At 37.0% G+C, this 14,977-nt stretch overlaps 2 protein-coding genes across 10 annotated transcripts in view; one reads left to right on the top strand and one right to left on the bottom strand.

Annotated features, from left to right (window-relative positions):
• The window catches only part of LOC136832603 (uncharacterized), a 198,766-nt gene that overhangs the window by 83,508 nt on the left and 100,281 nt on the right, over window positions 1-14,977 (bottom strand). The window lies entirely within an intron of this gene.
• LOC136832601 (uncharacterized) overlaps window positions 1-14,977 on the top strand; it is a 56,900-nt gene that overhangs the window by 33,421 nt on the left and 8,502 nt on the right. For all 9 annotated transcript variants that reach the window (XM_067093788.1, XM_067093783.1, XM_067093791.1 and 6 more), the window contains 7 exons: window positions 1,602-1,724; window positions 6,054-6,245; window positions 7,356-7,547; window positions 7,961-8,237; window positions 8,528-8,752; window positions 9,360-9,458; window positions 9,936-10,091. In XM_067093788.1, the coding sequence (XP_066949889.1) occupies window positions 1,602-1,724; window positions 6,054-6,245; window positions 7,356-7,547; window positions 7,961-8,237; window positions 8,528-8,752; window positions 9,360-9,458; window positions 9,936-10,091 (1,264 nt within the window). The remainder of the gene's footprint in view (window positions 1-1,601; window positions 1,725-6,053; window positions 6,246-7,355; window positions 7,548-7,960; window positions 8,238-8,527; window positions 8,753-9,359; window positions 9,459-9,935; window positions 10,092-14,977) is intronic.

Below are 14,977 nucleotides of genomic sequence, written 5' to 3'. Positions count from 1 at the left end.
TGCAACATTTAATTACATTTCTATACCGCCATATTTACATATACCACAAAAACAATGGCTTTAATACTTGGCAAAATACCCAGTGGTATTAAACTCCATTGTTATTCAAGTCATGGATATAGGAAGCCGATAATTCTTCGGCCTGCGTTGTTTAAAAGATTAATGAAGCAATTAGATGGATAGGAATTTATGATGATGAGCCTTTGCTTTCTTTTCCCATAAAGTTAAAGGATCTGAAACCAATTTTTCATTATGGTACTTTTGGGTCTCGCTTTCCTATTTTCATCATTTTGATGCTTTATTCTCGGTCTCTTTGATGTCCCAAGAGTGCATGGAGTATTTGCTTCCTGTACATAAGTACTTTAACTAATCTGTGGAAAATCATGTAACACTGTTCAGCTCTTTGTGTTTCTGGACGATTAGCAGAGCTACCAATGATCTCCTGTAATATTAGCACGGGTAATTAAGTACTCACTCAGTGTGTTAACTGAAAAGTGTTAAAATCATTATCAGGATACAACCTCATTTTCCCTTAGGGTAGTCCTCACATTCATGTTTGAAACACACTTGCAGCCGTAAGACCGGTGTAATTAGGATTTATCTCACCGTTGCAAGATCATCTTCCCTGGCCATATTCGACTTCCTGCAGTGACCAAGCCTCTGGAATGAACGCGCAATTACCAGCCTAGCAGAATTCAACATCCAAAATTCTGTGTCACGATGTCACCAACAGGGGTCTTTCATTCTGTTTAAAATCAGACTATGGGAGAATCTTTCTTGTAGCGTTATGGATGCCACTGCTCGTTATTTAAGAGTACCTGTCATGAAACTTTAAAGCGTCGTTGGCCCTTTGCCCTTACTTTTTCCAGTTTTTTTCTTCTGAACTGCCAAACATTTACAAATATGTACGCTTATTAATATTACATTTATTTTTTCATCATTTACTTCATATTCAAGGGAACGCTGTTGGGAAAGGTCACAGCCTCTTGGCTCACCTTCTACCTGCAACGTCCTATAAACCTGAAACCTCTTCACTTTTCATATCCTTCCCATTTTGGGCATTAGGCCGGCCTCCTCGGCAGCTTTTACTGGAACAAATAAAATAAGACATTCGACGGAAGAGGCGCAATCTTTCCTTTTCCGAGAGCGGCCCAGAGGAAGTTGTTCCAGACAAAGAAACAACATGATAAAAAGTATCTGACATGCTTAATTCCGTAAAGTATGACGTATCTCCCAAGTTCCGGGATACCAAGCTAATCCTTATGTACGGCGTATTTCAGTCTTAAACAGAGAAAAACCAGTCTTCCATGACTATTGCAATGGCTGTACTTAACGAAATTCTTTTAAAAACTGCTGATATGAGAGAGAGAGAGAGAGAGAGAGAGAGAGAGAGAGAGAGAGAGAGAGAGAGAGAGAGAGAGAGAGAGTCTCTTCAGGACATGTATCAGTTCAACATAAATCACCTACCAGCAGCTTTATATATATATTTGCATAGGATTCAAATCCTCAAGGCATAAACAGTTCCTCATAAAAACCATATATAAGCAACGACAGTCATATTTCAAAGGGAACTGCCCTAACAGTGATCTTTCCCAATCCAGATATGGCTCCATACAAGAGGCCTTAAAACACTCGGACGGACTGGCGGTACTTGGCATCTGGCTGGCGCCTGCGCACGCAACGTGGCGCCATTCACACTTGGATGCTCATGCCACTTATTCTAAGTAAGTATAAACAAAATAAGATTAAAATATAAGTTTTAAGCGGTCAAAATGAGGTAATGGGCTAATGAAGGCATATGGTTAGGAATCATTTGTGTATCGCTTTTCACGCATAAGTGAATGGAAAGGAATCGAGATTTATATATATATATATATATATATATATATATATATATATATATATATATATATATATATATATATATATATATATATATATATATATATATATAATGCAAAATAACCCAAATAAGATGAAGATGGAGGTGCTGCCAGTTGATAGTGTACATTGATTTTCGGACCAAATTCAGGAAAGGTATAATTAAGAATACAGAGTCTTCTACCTGTTAGTTCTTAAGCAACATTCAAATAAATTGGAATTTTTCGAAAAGAAAAAAAACTATCACTGTATTCATTATTCACTGTATGTATACATACATACATACATACATACATACGTACATACATACATATATATATATATATATATATAATATATATATATATATATATATATATATATATATATATATATATATATATATATATATATATATATATAATAATAATATAATAATCGCATTCAAAGAAAAGATAAAAAAACACTAAAATTTTAAATGGGAAAACGCCTGTAGCTTTAAAAGATGTTAACCGATTTTCCAAATAAATAACCTCATTTCCCCGTGAAGTTCTCATTAAGGTACTGATTAGATTCCCGTACGCAAATATCGAATCTGACATGACAGGGGTTGATGGATTCCCTGCTGTGCAACTACGTAATGACAAAGTAAACACTTTGTTAAAGCAAACATTTCTATTCTGCAGATCTTCACGGATTTTTTTTTCTCCAGAATTTCCTCCTTCCTCAATTTACATTTTTTCTGATCCTTTCTTAACAGCCCAGGCAAAATTTCTGTTTGTGGTCATAAAATGAAATATTAATTTTACATACGCGCTGAAGAATATTCCACTAATCTTGACGACTGAAAGGAATGGCAAACTGTACCCTTTCATGTAATGCAATACACTGTAATTACAGACTGATGTAATATGTTATCAAGGAAAGCCCAGCGAAGGCTTGCCCTGAAGAGTTACGAGTTATGATTAGTTATCGTGGGTGTCTTTCTTGTGAGTGACTGCTTTTGAACATCAATTAGGTGGCCTTCAATAAAGAAAAATGATAATAATAATATTTACCAAGTCTCTCTTCTCGTGATTTGCGACAGAGAGTTCAATGAAATTTCGTGACAAGTAAAATTACTATCTGGTGAAAGATTTCACTTTCTGAATTTCTTTTTTCTAAGACGATTCCCTTTACTGTCCCTAAAAGTTGTTTAAGATAATGCTGTCAGTAACCTTTGAGAAGGTAGCTGGTACTTTATGCTGTCCTTGATAGCCGCCTACTTTTGCTTTTCGTTCATTAGAAAGTGCAATTTTTGGCCCATAAGTTCTTTATCTTTGTTTTCTTATTTTTAAGCTTCTTGATGCTTTTTTTTGTCGCTTAGAAAGCTCCTGAATTTTTGTGCTTGCCCTTCAGAGATAACTGCAAAGTTTCTAGATAATATCAGTTGTACTTTTGAGCTGCTTACTGTGTCTGGTTCCCTTGAAAGCTGTCTGCTTTTACTTTGTGTCCCTGAGAAAGTTTAATGATTTCGCAGGATGCTCTTCACCTCTTCTGCTTCCTTATGGGGGATTTCTGGCATTCGGAGAACTCCCGAATTTTGTTTGCTGTTCTATGAAGTTTCCAGATTTTACTTGGTGCCCATGACAGGGGTCTGATTTAACTTATTTTCCTTTGCGAGCCATCTGATTTTGTTTGCTTGTCTTGATAGTTCACTAATTTTGATTGTGTACAGTATTTAAATGCTGCATGATGACGTCTGCTTTTTTTGAAATGTTATTAATTTTGTCTAATGTTTTTGAAAGCTTGATTTTGTCTACTGTGGCAGAAACCTACTTGAGAGCTGCCTAATTTTGTTTTGTTTTCCTTGGCAGCTGCTTCACCTTGTTTGCTGGCCTTGTAAATTGACTGATTTTGTTCGTTTGTCTTAGAGCGTGACTGATTCTATTCTGCCGTCCTAGACGAAGTCTGGTTTTGTATGTTAACATCAAAATTTATCGATTTTGTTCGCTGTTCTTGGGGAATGATTTTTTGCTTCTTAAAAATTTTTAGATTTTCTTAGCTGTTTTTAAAAATTTCTTGTTTTTATTCTGTGCTACTGAAAACTGCTTTGTTTTGTATGCTGTCCTTGAAAGCTGCTTGATTTTGCTTTTTGTCCTTAATAGCTGCTGGACATTTTTTTGGTTATACTATATTGACTTTTACAGCTGTCATGAAAAGCTAATTTAATTTGGTTTCTGTCCTTCAAAGCTGCCTGATTTCATCTAGTTGTTTGATTTTGTTGGTTGCTCTTGAAGATTTCTTGAAATTACTTCTTGATCTTCAAAGTTCTTATTTTAGGACGATGCCTCTCTGTTTTCTGTGCATCTTGGGACAGGCATTATTCTCCTTAGGGCACTGCATGGCTATAACTAGTTCATGATTAAAAAATTAAACTCCAGTAACCCATGATATGAATCAGGACACAGATGGAAGAACTATCAAAGAGGTCTGTAAACTGACTGTAGAATAGTGTCTTATTTTCAACAGGCTGGAAAAAAATTTATAAACAGCTGTAGGATGAACAGGATGGTTTTAGTAAAGGCAAGGATTGCAAAAGTCAAATATTTGATTTAGGTTATACTGAGCAGAGGTATATTGAATTAAGACTCCCTATCTGATGACTTTCTTTGATTATGAGAAGGTATTTGACAGTTTTCTCGTACCAATAATTCCTGTTAAATATGTAAAGCTAATTGAAATTGTCTATGAACGAAGTGCTTGCAAAGTTAATTGTGACGGGGTCTTGTCCAGTGAATAGTACAGGATACTGTCTCTTGGACTCTAATGAGTTGGAGACCCAGGCCTCTAAGGATGACAACTCTGAGAAGGGAGTTGGGAATGAGTGGATATTAGTGGAAGATAAAACACAGGCAAGAAATAATTGCACTATTTCCAAGCTGGTGGTCAAATGGTCAATGTGGGATTTTGACAAAAAATACGATTACTGCTGACCTGTGTTGGATATAATAATTTGTGTATTTGAAATGATTTTTTTTATTGATGGTGATCTACATTGATGGTGATCTACATTGTTTGAAATATTACTTTAATTAATGTTGACTAATGTTTCTGGAATAATAATTTGATTGTTTATCTAAAATTATATCAGACCCTGTCTCCCTATTTGAGAGTAGTACCTAAAAGCCGATCGGAAGCATCTGAAAAGTCCATAACTATTCCAATTTTACAGGAATTTGTTATTTACAGGTCCGAATCCTTCTTCTCATGTCATTTATCTAAAAGTCATAACTACTATTTAGAAAATCCCAAATCTCAAAATACAACCTGCAGCACCCTTCTCCCCACAATTTGAATGAAAATCCATTAATAACCTGAGGAACAAGACTCCTACTTTGAATCTCTGAAAATTTCACAATGACGTACAACTGCCAGAGCCTATGGTTAGCTCAAGTCTCAAAATTTAACCCTGTTACTGACAGTTATCTCAGCAGCACGACTGGCGACGCAACTACTAGCGTAGAATGGTTTCCCTAAACTTTGGAATTTCCATAAAATATTTACATTGACTCTCATCCATGAGTGTCGAGTGCTTTAAAGAAACTGCTGAAAGTGCGTCTTGGGTGCTGATGAATTCGAACGAAGTCCTCAAAACGAAAAGCAGAAAAGTAGAACTTTAATTCATTTTAATGTTTCCACAGGAATTAGCCCTTATACCTACATCATTATCAAAAGTGAGGTTTCATACATTATGTTCTAACGTCTTTCAGTTTTTCTTCCTTTTATAAATATTTTCTTAAAATGTAAACTGCATAAACTATATATATATATAAATATATATATATATATATATATATATATATATATATATATATATATATAAATATATATATATATATATATATATATATATATATATATATATATATATATATATATACACATATATATATATATATATATATATACACATATACATATTTATATATACAATATATATATATATATATATAATATATATATATATATATATATATATATATATATATATATATATATATATATATATATATATATATATATATATATATATATATATAAAATTCATACACATATACATAAATATAAACACAATTACCCGAATTCCAAAAAGACTATCCCCAAGTTCCCCCGAGGCGGAATGTTGCAATTTTAGAGAACATCTTCTTTAGGGCCGATTACTACTTCGCCGCTGGCACGGTGCCAGTGCCAGGCGCCTGTAGTTACACCAGGGAGGAGCATGAAGTGTCATCGCATCATTGGTTTGACATGATCACGCCCCACGACAACGCCGAGGGAGAGGGACGCCCTACGCCCGTCTACTTGAGACAAATGCTGCCGTTCGACACGAGCAGGTTTTACAGGTCTGGTGATTTCAGTGCGTTGTTGAGCGTTAAGATCTTTCATGTGACTTTGTTGAGCAACTTTTTATTAAATTTTTTCGTTTTGTTAATGTGTGAGCGTAGCTGACATTGTTAAGTAAATATTTTCTTTTGCTTCTTCGAATGGGTGGATTCTATTTTTAACTTTCACTCGAAATCATTCTGTTATTGTGGATTAATCCATTTCTTTGGCCGGAAACATCATTGCATTTTAACTATGACATGATATTCATTTTTTAATTATTACTATATATTAAATAAACATCATAATATTATTCAAATTGCTTGTGTAAAGAAAGACGAAATACTCAGTATTCATAGATCTCCAGCATATTCAAACCATTTCCGGCAGGAGAACAAATCGCATATTTTTTTCTTAAAAACATGCTACATGTTAAAAACGTTTATCTGTTTATTTATTTGCATTTTATTAATACATGAAAATAAATATATATATATATATAAATATAATATATATATATATATATATATATATATATATATATATATATATATATATATATATATATATATATATATAAATATATGTCTGTGTATGTATGTACGTACGTATTCATACACACACATATATATACATATATGTATATATACTTAAAAAATAGAAAGACTTACAAGAAATGACGTTAGTTCACATTTGTAGTTGAGAATCAATGGAAAAGCAAGTTGATGAACGTAATGGTAAGATAGGGTGACTTAAGGTACACCTGATTATCATCTTGTTACAGTAAAATTGAAAACAGAAAGTAGTTTTAGTTAAAGAGCAATAATTAAAAATGTGGCTATGAATGTGGTTAAAATGAGAGGTTTTGATGGTAGAGAAGTGAAAACAGCACAATGAAAGGAATGATAGTAAATGGGCTACAGGTGAAGATAATGGTTTAGAAGTTTATAAAGAAGCTTAACGAATGGATATTGTTTGAAGTGCAGAGGTAAGGCAAAAGAAGTGACCATGCAGCAGTGTACGCCAGGACGAATGAGGTGGTCTAGAACAACACAAATGAACGAGTAGCCGAGGTAAATCTTAGCTAGACCTTCCAAACCAAATCCTCTCTGTGGATTATCACCCTGCAGGTACGAAGGATCTCTGACAACGCCTCCTTGCACGGAAAACGTCATCTGGACCGTCTTCCACGAGGTAGTGTCAGTTCCAGAGGAGTTTCTCGAGGGACTTCGGTCACTAGTGATGCCGTCTCACCCAGAACACCAAGTTTCGGACAACTTTAGGCCGCCCCAGTCTCTCTCAGGCAGGCTCATTTTTTCTAGGTGAGAACCAGTTAATGTTTTCAGAAATAACCGAACCTCAGACGGTACGGGACGGGACGGGACAGAATAGAATATCCTTGTGCTAAAGGGTTGATAGAAAAAGCACAGGGGAAGGTAGAATGAAAAATGAGTCTTATCTCCAATGGAGCAAGAATAAACTGAAATAAAGAACCATTTAGGTGAGTAGCAATTGACTTTTTCAGGGATAACTAACTTCCGACGGGACAGAACAGAATATCCTTGTGCTAAAGGGTTGACAGAAAAAGTAAAAGGGAAGGTAGAATGAAAAATGGCTCTTATCCCTAATGGAACAAGAACGAGACGATATAAAGAACCATTCTGCCAAAGAGGAAGACTTGACCTTCAACTTCAAAATAACTGACCTGAACTACTTCCTACCCTTTACATTTCAGAGGAGGTACTATGGAAGTACCGGCATCGTGCGAGAGAAGTCGAGAACTCCACGAAACGTGCACAGATTTTCCAGATATTTACATCACTTCCGAAAGTGACAATGAAATCGACGCGGAAGAAACGATGATAGAATTAAGCTGTCCAGACGAAGAACCGTCGTCACCGATTGATCTATATCTGATGCAATCCGATGCAGACTACTCCCCTGCATTGCAATGGAGGCCAATTGGCCACTGCAAAGGAGCCAAAGTAGTCAATGACGGAGGCGTCTTAAAGGTGTGACTAGTTAGTGGAAATGATTTTACCTTTCATTTCATGATTTTTGCCATGAACACCGTTTACAACTGCAATCACACACAGTCAGCAATATAAACGATCATATAATCACACGAAATTACCTTTCTGTCGGGTGAAATATACAATTCCAATATTAATGTGAGCCATCTAAAAAATATCAGTAACCTATGAATCCAAATACGCACTCTATATTCCACAACTATAAACATGCATCTTAATGCCATTATCATTAATCTGTCACAGAATTCTGTTACTTTCCATTGCCACAGGTTCTGTACCCAACAAGATCCCCAGAATGGGAACTGGTGGGAAGCAATCTAACGAATGGTTACTATCTCGCGGCAATACAACTGAGATGGGGCTCAGAACATCACCTTGGGGGACTTAGTTTCCCTCTGGAAATGCAGCTGATGCACTACAATTCTAAATACAAGACCTTCCAGGAGGCTATGACGAAAAATGATGGACTGGTGATGGTTTCCAAATTCTTCCAGGTCAGCAGCGTTAAAAAAACATCCTGTCATAATTTTTGTCATTTCTCATCGTTCTTCAACTAATTTGCAATTATATTAATTCATTCATTTATATCTATCTACAATTTGGAATTATATTAATTTAGTAATCACTTAAAAGACACCATGAGGGTTTCTTAAATGATCGTGCATGAATTGTGATAACTGGTTTCAACAATTTTCGCAAAGAGTCACCTCTCATAATTTTGATAGGTTTGATATAATTGCAGGAGAGAGAGAAAGCAAGCATTTAGTGATTCCCTGACCAAACTCCCTTATACAATTACCGGACAGGAAATTATCATATACAGATGCCAAAATAATACAACGATGAAAAACTTTTAATTTCGTGCAAGAAAATTTCAACCAAACGTTAAGAAATTTGAAAACTGAACAATATCAACACTGAGGTAGATAACAGACCAAAAGTTCAAATCTGGGATAGATAAATGAATAAAACTCTCGGTCATAAAATTCAGGAACTTGAAAAGAGGCATAATTAATGAGGAAGAAACTTGACCCAAAGTCCAATCACACGATAGGATGAAGAAGAAGAAGAGCTCCAATATCTTTTGCCTTTTGTTTACAGGAACCGGAGTCAGAGGAGATCACGCTGGATCCAATGGATGGGTATCAGATAAGACACAACAAACATCTGGCAGGCATCATCGACGCGGTGCAAAAAAATGTAACTTATAAATAGAATGACTGGTTTATTTAAAGCTATCAGCTGGCTTCAAAGAATTACCGTTACTGATGAACGAAATATATTAATTTATCTGTTGGCAATGTTCAGTGATTTTTTTTAATAGTAACTTCTATTCACTTCTTAAAATCAAATTATAAAAATGCTTAATAAACAAAATTTTTTTACTGCTACATATATTTTTCACAATTTTAGATAGTGTCTTTCTTTCTCTTGCCCCCAAAAAACATTTTTTCTTTTTCATTCCCCTCCACCCCAAAAAAATGTAAGAGGAAAGTACATATTCAATCACATTTTTTTGGAGGGGGGGTTAAATGAAGAAAACAAACATAACCACCAGCTCCTAAAAAATGAAAAAATCATAATAAAAAAATACACCTATAAGAAAACCACTCAAACAATATATACAAAAATGTATAAGTACTATGTCAAATAAAATCAGTCTTTTTCTTAATCTAGGCCCAGGCACCCCTCGGACACAAGAGAATCAGATCGCCGGACATACGTCACCTGATGGGGGATGCATCGACCTATTATGAGTACAAAGGGTCAGTTGGCTCGATTACACCTGACGTTTGCCCATCAGGTACTGCTACCTGGATGGTAATCCGGAAGGTAAGAACGTTACCTGCTGTTGCAGAAGAATGGATTTTAGGGCTTGCCCTTTAAATTGCTCCTTTGTCTGAGGTGATCCTTACTTTATTAATTTTTTTATTTAATCACATGATTAACCGATCGCTTTATTTACTTATTTTCTTCTGTGCAAAACAGGGACCAGATCATAAAATTATGTAACGATTTCACAACACGGAATTAACGAAGAACGAATGTGCCCTTTGTTTATTCATACACACATACACACACACACATATACACACACACACACACACACACACACATATATATATATATATATCTGATATATATATATATATATATATATATATATATATATATATAATGTACATCTGAATCGCGAAGATGTGGAACATGATGAATGTATAAATAAAGGCAAATGCCACGAAGGAAGGGTGAAACAATGGAATGGTTGCTAGGCCTTTCGACACACGGTCCTTTATATAATATATATATATATATATATATATATATATGCTGTGTGTGTGTATTATGGTTATAAAATATTTTCTGTTAAAACAGAATTCCACCTAATAAAGGGAGCCCATATGTATATATTCACACACATACGGCATTTCCGACAAAGACCAAAGCCTCACGGAGCCGCTAGAGATTCTGCACAGGGATCGGCCTCAGAATAAGAAAAAGCAGAATTGAAACCTCGAATTCTTGCGAAGTTGGGAAAAATAAGAATTTTCGTGATAAAATTAAAGAAACCTTTTTTCCCCCCCTGAAGACTCTGGAAGATTTGCTCAGTAAATTCGATGAGAAAAAATGTGTTGCCACAAGCAGTCTTCGGCAAAAGGCCGAATCGGAACATAAATATCATTGTTATATATATATATATATATATATATATATATATATATATATATATATATATATATATATATATATATATATCAAACAATAACTATGGAGGATGGAAGGCAGTTGGGGGGCTGCTGGAAATTCCCTGGCCATGGAATGAGGACCAAAAACCGAATGGGACCTGAGATAAGACCTGGACCTGCACCAGAGGCTGAGGGATGGAAGGCAGGGGGGGGAGGCTGCTGAAAATTCCCTGGCCTTGGAATGAGGACCAAAAACCAAATGGAACCTGAAATTAGACCTGGACCTGCACCAGAGGCTGGAGGATGGATGGCAGTTGGGGGCTGCTGGAAATTCCCTGGCCTTAGAATGAGGACCAAAAACCAAATGGGACCTGAAATTAGACCTGGACCTGCACCAGAGGCTGGAGGATGGATGGCAGTTGGGGGCTGCTGGAAATTCCTGGCCTTAGAATGAGGACCAAAACCAAATGGGACCTGAAATTAGACCTGGACCTGCACCAGAGGCTGGAGGATGGATGGCAGTTGGGGGCTGCTGGAAATTCCCTGGCCTTAGAATGAGGACCAAAAACCAAATGGGACCTGAAATTAGACCTGGACCTGCACCAGAGGCTGGAGGATGGATGGCAGTTGGGGGGCTGCTGGAAATTCCCTGGCCTTAGAATGAGGACCAAAAACCAAATGGGACCTGAAATTAGACCTGGACCTGCACCAGAGGCTGGAGGATGGATGGCAGTTGGGGGCTGCTGGAAATTCCATGGCCTTAGAATGAGACCAAAAAAATTCCAAATGGGACCTGAAATTAGACCTGGACCTGCACCTGAGGCTGGAGGATGGATGGCAGTTGGGGGCTGCTGGAAATTCCTGGCCTTAGAATGAGGACCAAAAACCAAATGGGACCTGAAATTAGACCTGGACCTGCACCTGAGGCTGAGGATGGAAGGATGGGGGGCAGCTGGAAGGCCTTAGTTGAGGGCCAAAAACCAAATGCTGGAATGGAAGGCAGTTCAGCTGGAAATTCCTTTAGAATGAGGACCAAAAACCAAATGGGACCTGAAATTAGACCTGGACCTGCACCAGAGGCTGGATGGATGGATGGCAGTTGGGGACCAAAAACCAAATGGGACCTGAGATAAGACCTGGACTGCACCTGAGGCTGAAATTCCCTGGCCTTAGAATGAGGACCAAAAACCAAATGGGACCTGAAATTAGACCTGGACCTGCACCAGAGGCTGGAGGATGGATGGCAGTTGGGGGCTGCTGGAAATTCCTGGCCTTAGAATGAGGACCAAAACCAAATGGGACCTGAAATTAGACCTGGACCTGCACCTGAGGCTGAAGGATGGAAGGCAGTTGGGGGGCAGCTGGAAATTCCCTGGCCTTAGAATGAGGACCAAAAACCAAATGGGACCTGAGATAAGACCTGGACCTGCACCTGAGGCTCAAGGATGGAAGGCAGTTGGGGGGCAGCTGGAAATTCCCTGGCCTTAGAATGAGGACCAAAAACCAAATGGGACCTGAAATTAGACCTGGACCTGCACCTGAGGCTGGAGGATGGATGGCAGTTGGGGGGCTGCTGGAAATTCCCTGGCCTTAGAATGAGGACCAAAAACCAAATGGGACCTGAAATTAGACCTGGACCTGCACCTGAGGCTGAAGGATGGAAGGCAGTTTGGGGGCAGCTGGAAATTCCCTGGCCTTAGAATGAGGACCAAAAACCAAATGGGACCTGAAATTAGACCTGGACCTGCACCTGAGGCTGGAGGATGGATGACAGTTGGGGGGCTGCTGGAAATTCCCTGGCCATAGAATGAGGACCAAAAACCAAATGGGACCTGAAATTAGACCTGGACCTGCACCTGAGGCTCAAGGATGGAAGGCAGTTGGGGGGCAGCTGGAAATTCCCTGGCCTTAGAATGAGGACCAAAAACCAAATGGGACCTGAAATTAGACCTGGACCTGCACCTGAGGCTGGAGGATGGATGGCAGTTGGGGGGCTGCTGGAAATTCCCTGGCCTTAGTATGAGGACCAAAAACCAAATGGGACCTGAAATTAGACCTGGACCTGCACCTGAGGCTGGAGGATGGATGGCAGTTGGGGGCTGCTGAATGGCCTTAGTATGAGGACCAAAAACCAAATGGGACCTGAGATAAGACCTGGACATACAATACAGTGATTTTCAAATACTCGGACAAACAAAAAAAACAGCCACTAGCTTCTCTTTTAATAGTCCCTCCATATTAAACAACAATCATCAACGCTCAATGGCCAAACCACCTCTGTTCCATTGTTCATTGCATAGTTTGCTTTTTTTTTTTTTATCCACACCATTTTATCCTCTTCCATTCCCAGTCTTCTAACTCGCCCAGTTGTCATTTAACTAAATGAACAGTTGGTTCTCCAGTATTTTGTACATTAGCATTATTATTATTTTGAATATATTCATGTTTTTTTTTCTCTAAGTATCTATCTGCTCATTGATTTTATTTGACGATTTTGTTTAGTGCGTAAACTCTTATTACTTAGTGACTGCTCTTCTGTCAGTTTTGATTTGCAGTTAACTTAGTTTTTATGTTCCTTTTTTACTTTTTATTATAATGTATTTTAAAGTGTTGTCAATTATAACTGTTTTAATACTTTTAGATTAATCAATCAGTATAGTTTTCTTACGGGTTCTCTTTATTTTTAATGCATTCTATAGATAAGTGACCCTGATGATGGGAAAAGTCATGTATTCCCGAAAGCTCGGCTGTGCCTCTGTTATATATCTAAGAAATAATGTCTGCAATTTTACCACGTCTTCTGGCTATCCTGTTCCTCCTTAAATTGACGTTTCTAAAACGACAACATAACCAGTTATATATATATATATATATATATATATATATATATATATATATATATATATATATATATATATATATATATATAGAATAACAGCTTATAATTATATATATATATATGTATTCATATATATATAAATATATGTATATAACATATATATATATGTATATACATATATATATATAATAAAAAACATATTCCTAACCTAACCTACCACAATCACATTGACATACCAAAGTCTTCAATTCACAATAATTAGAAGAAAAAGTCTACGGGTTCCCCAACCCACAACCAAAAACATCACCGATACGTTGCCCACTGCTTACCATATTCATTTTTATTAAGTTTCAATCTTTAGATATTTTTAAGATTTCATGTTATCTTCCGTAACCTGGGAGGATTAATGGGCAAGAGAAAGCAGCGCCATACAACGAATGAAAAAAAATAAATAAGAATAAGTAAGCGTCGATTGAAATACGGCCAGGAATGAGCGTTTTCCGAAATGAAATGTGCCGAGAGCGCTTAAGGAAATGAGAAATGTCCGGAAGCTTTTATTCAAACTAACGTCCTGTGCTTTTGCTCGTTCTGTTGCCGCATAAGCTATTCTTAGATGGAGCGACTCACGAGGTGGGGAGCTGTGAATGTATGCACGTCCCTTTGAAACACAGCTTGTCTCATTTCGATTCCGAATTTCCTTTCTACTGGCAGAGGTGGTGGCTTTAATGCAGTCAGTCAATTAAACTCTGGGGCAATCGAAAAAATGAAAGTAGGCAGCGTGTATGCATCTAAATTCATGAGATGTGACAACTAAATAAATAAAAGTCAACAAAAAAGAAATAAAAGCAAATGCTACGACTGATCAATACCAGATTTAACATCCGGAATACACACGCGAATTTTAAACTTTATCATAATGTTTCACTTAGGTTTAATTCGATAACAATAAATCATGTTGTCAGGCTTATGAACTTATTAAACAATGAAAAACGTAAGAGATAAGGACTTTCCAGTCTCTGTTCCAGTGCAGGAACTCGATGAATATTCAACAGGGAATTGTTTGGAAAGAAAGACTACCCAAAACTACAGAAACCTATTGACAATAGGACGTGGTCGCGCTAAGGTATCCAAACCTTTATGGAAATGCATCAGTTGGGTCATTTTAGAAATAAACATAACGGAAACTGCTGGCA

The sequence above is a fragment of the Macrobrachium rosenbergii genome, chromosome 50 (assembly GCF_040412425.1).
Source record: "Macrobrachium rosenbergii isolate ZJJX-2024 chromosome 50, ASM4041242v1, whole genome shotgun sequence".
Lineage (NCBI taxonomy): Eukaryota > Metazoa > Arthropoda > Malacostraca > Decapoda > Palaemonidae > Macrobrachium > Macrobrachium rosenbergii.
Note: the sequence above shows the minus strand (reverse complement) of the source record. Positions and strands in the feature narration are given on the sequence as shown.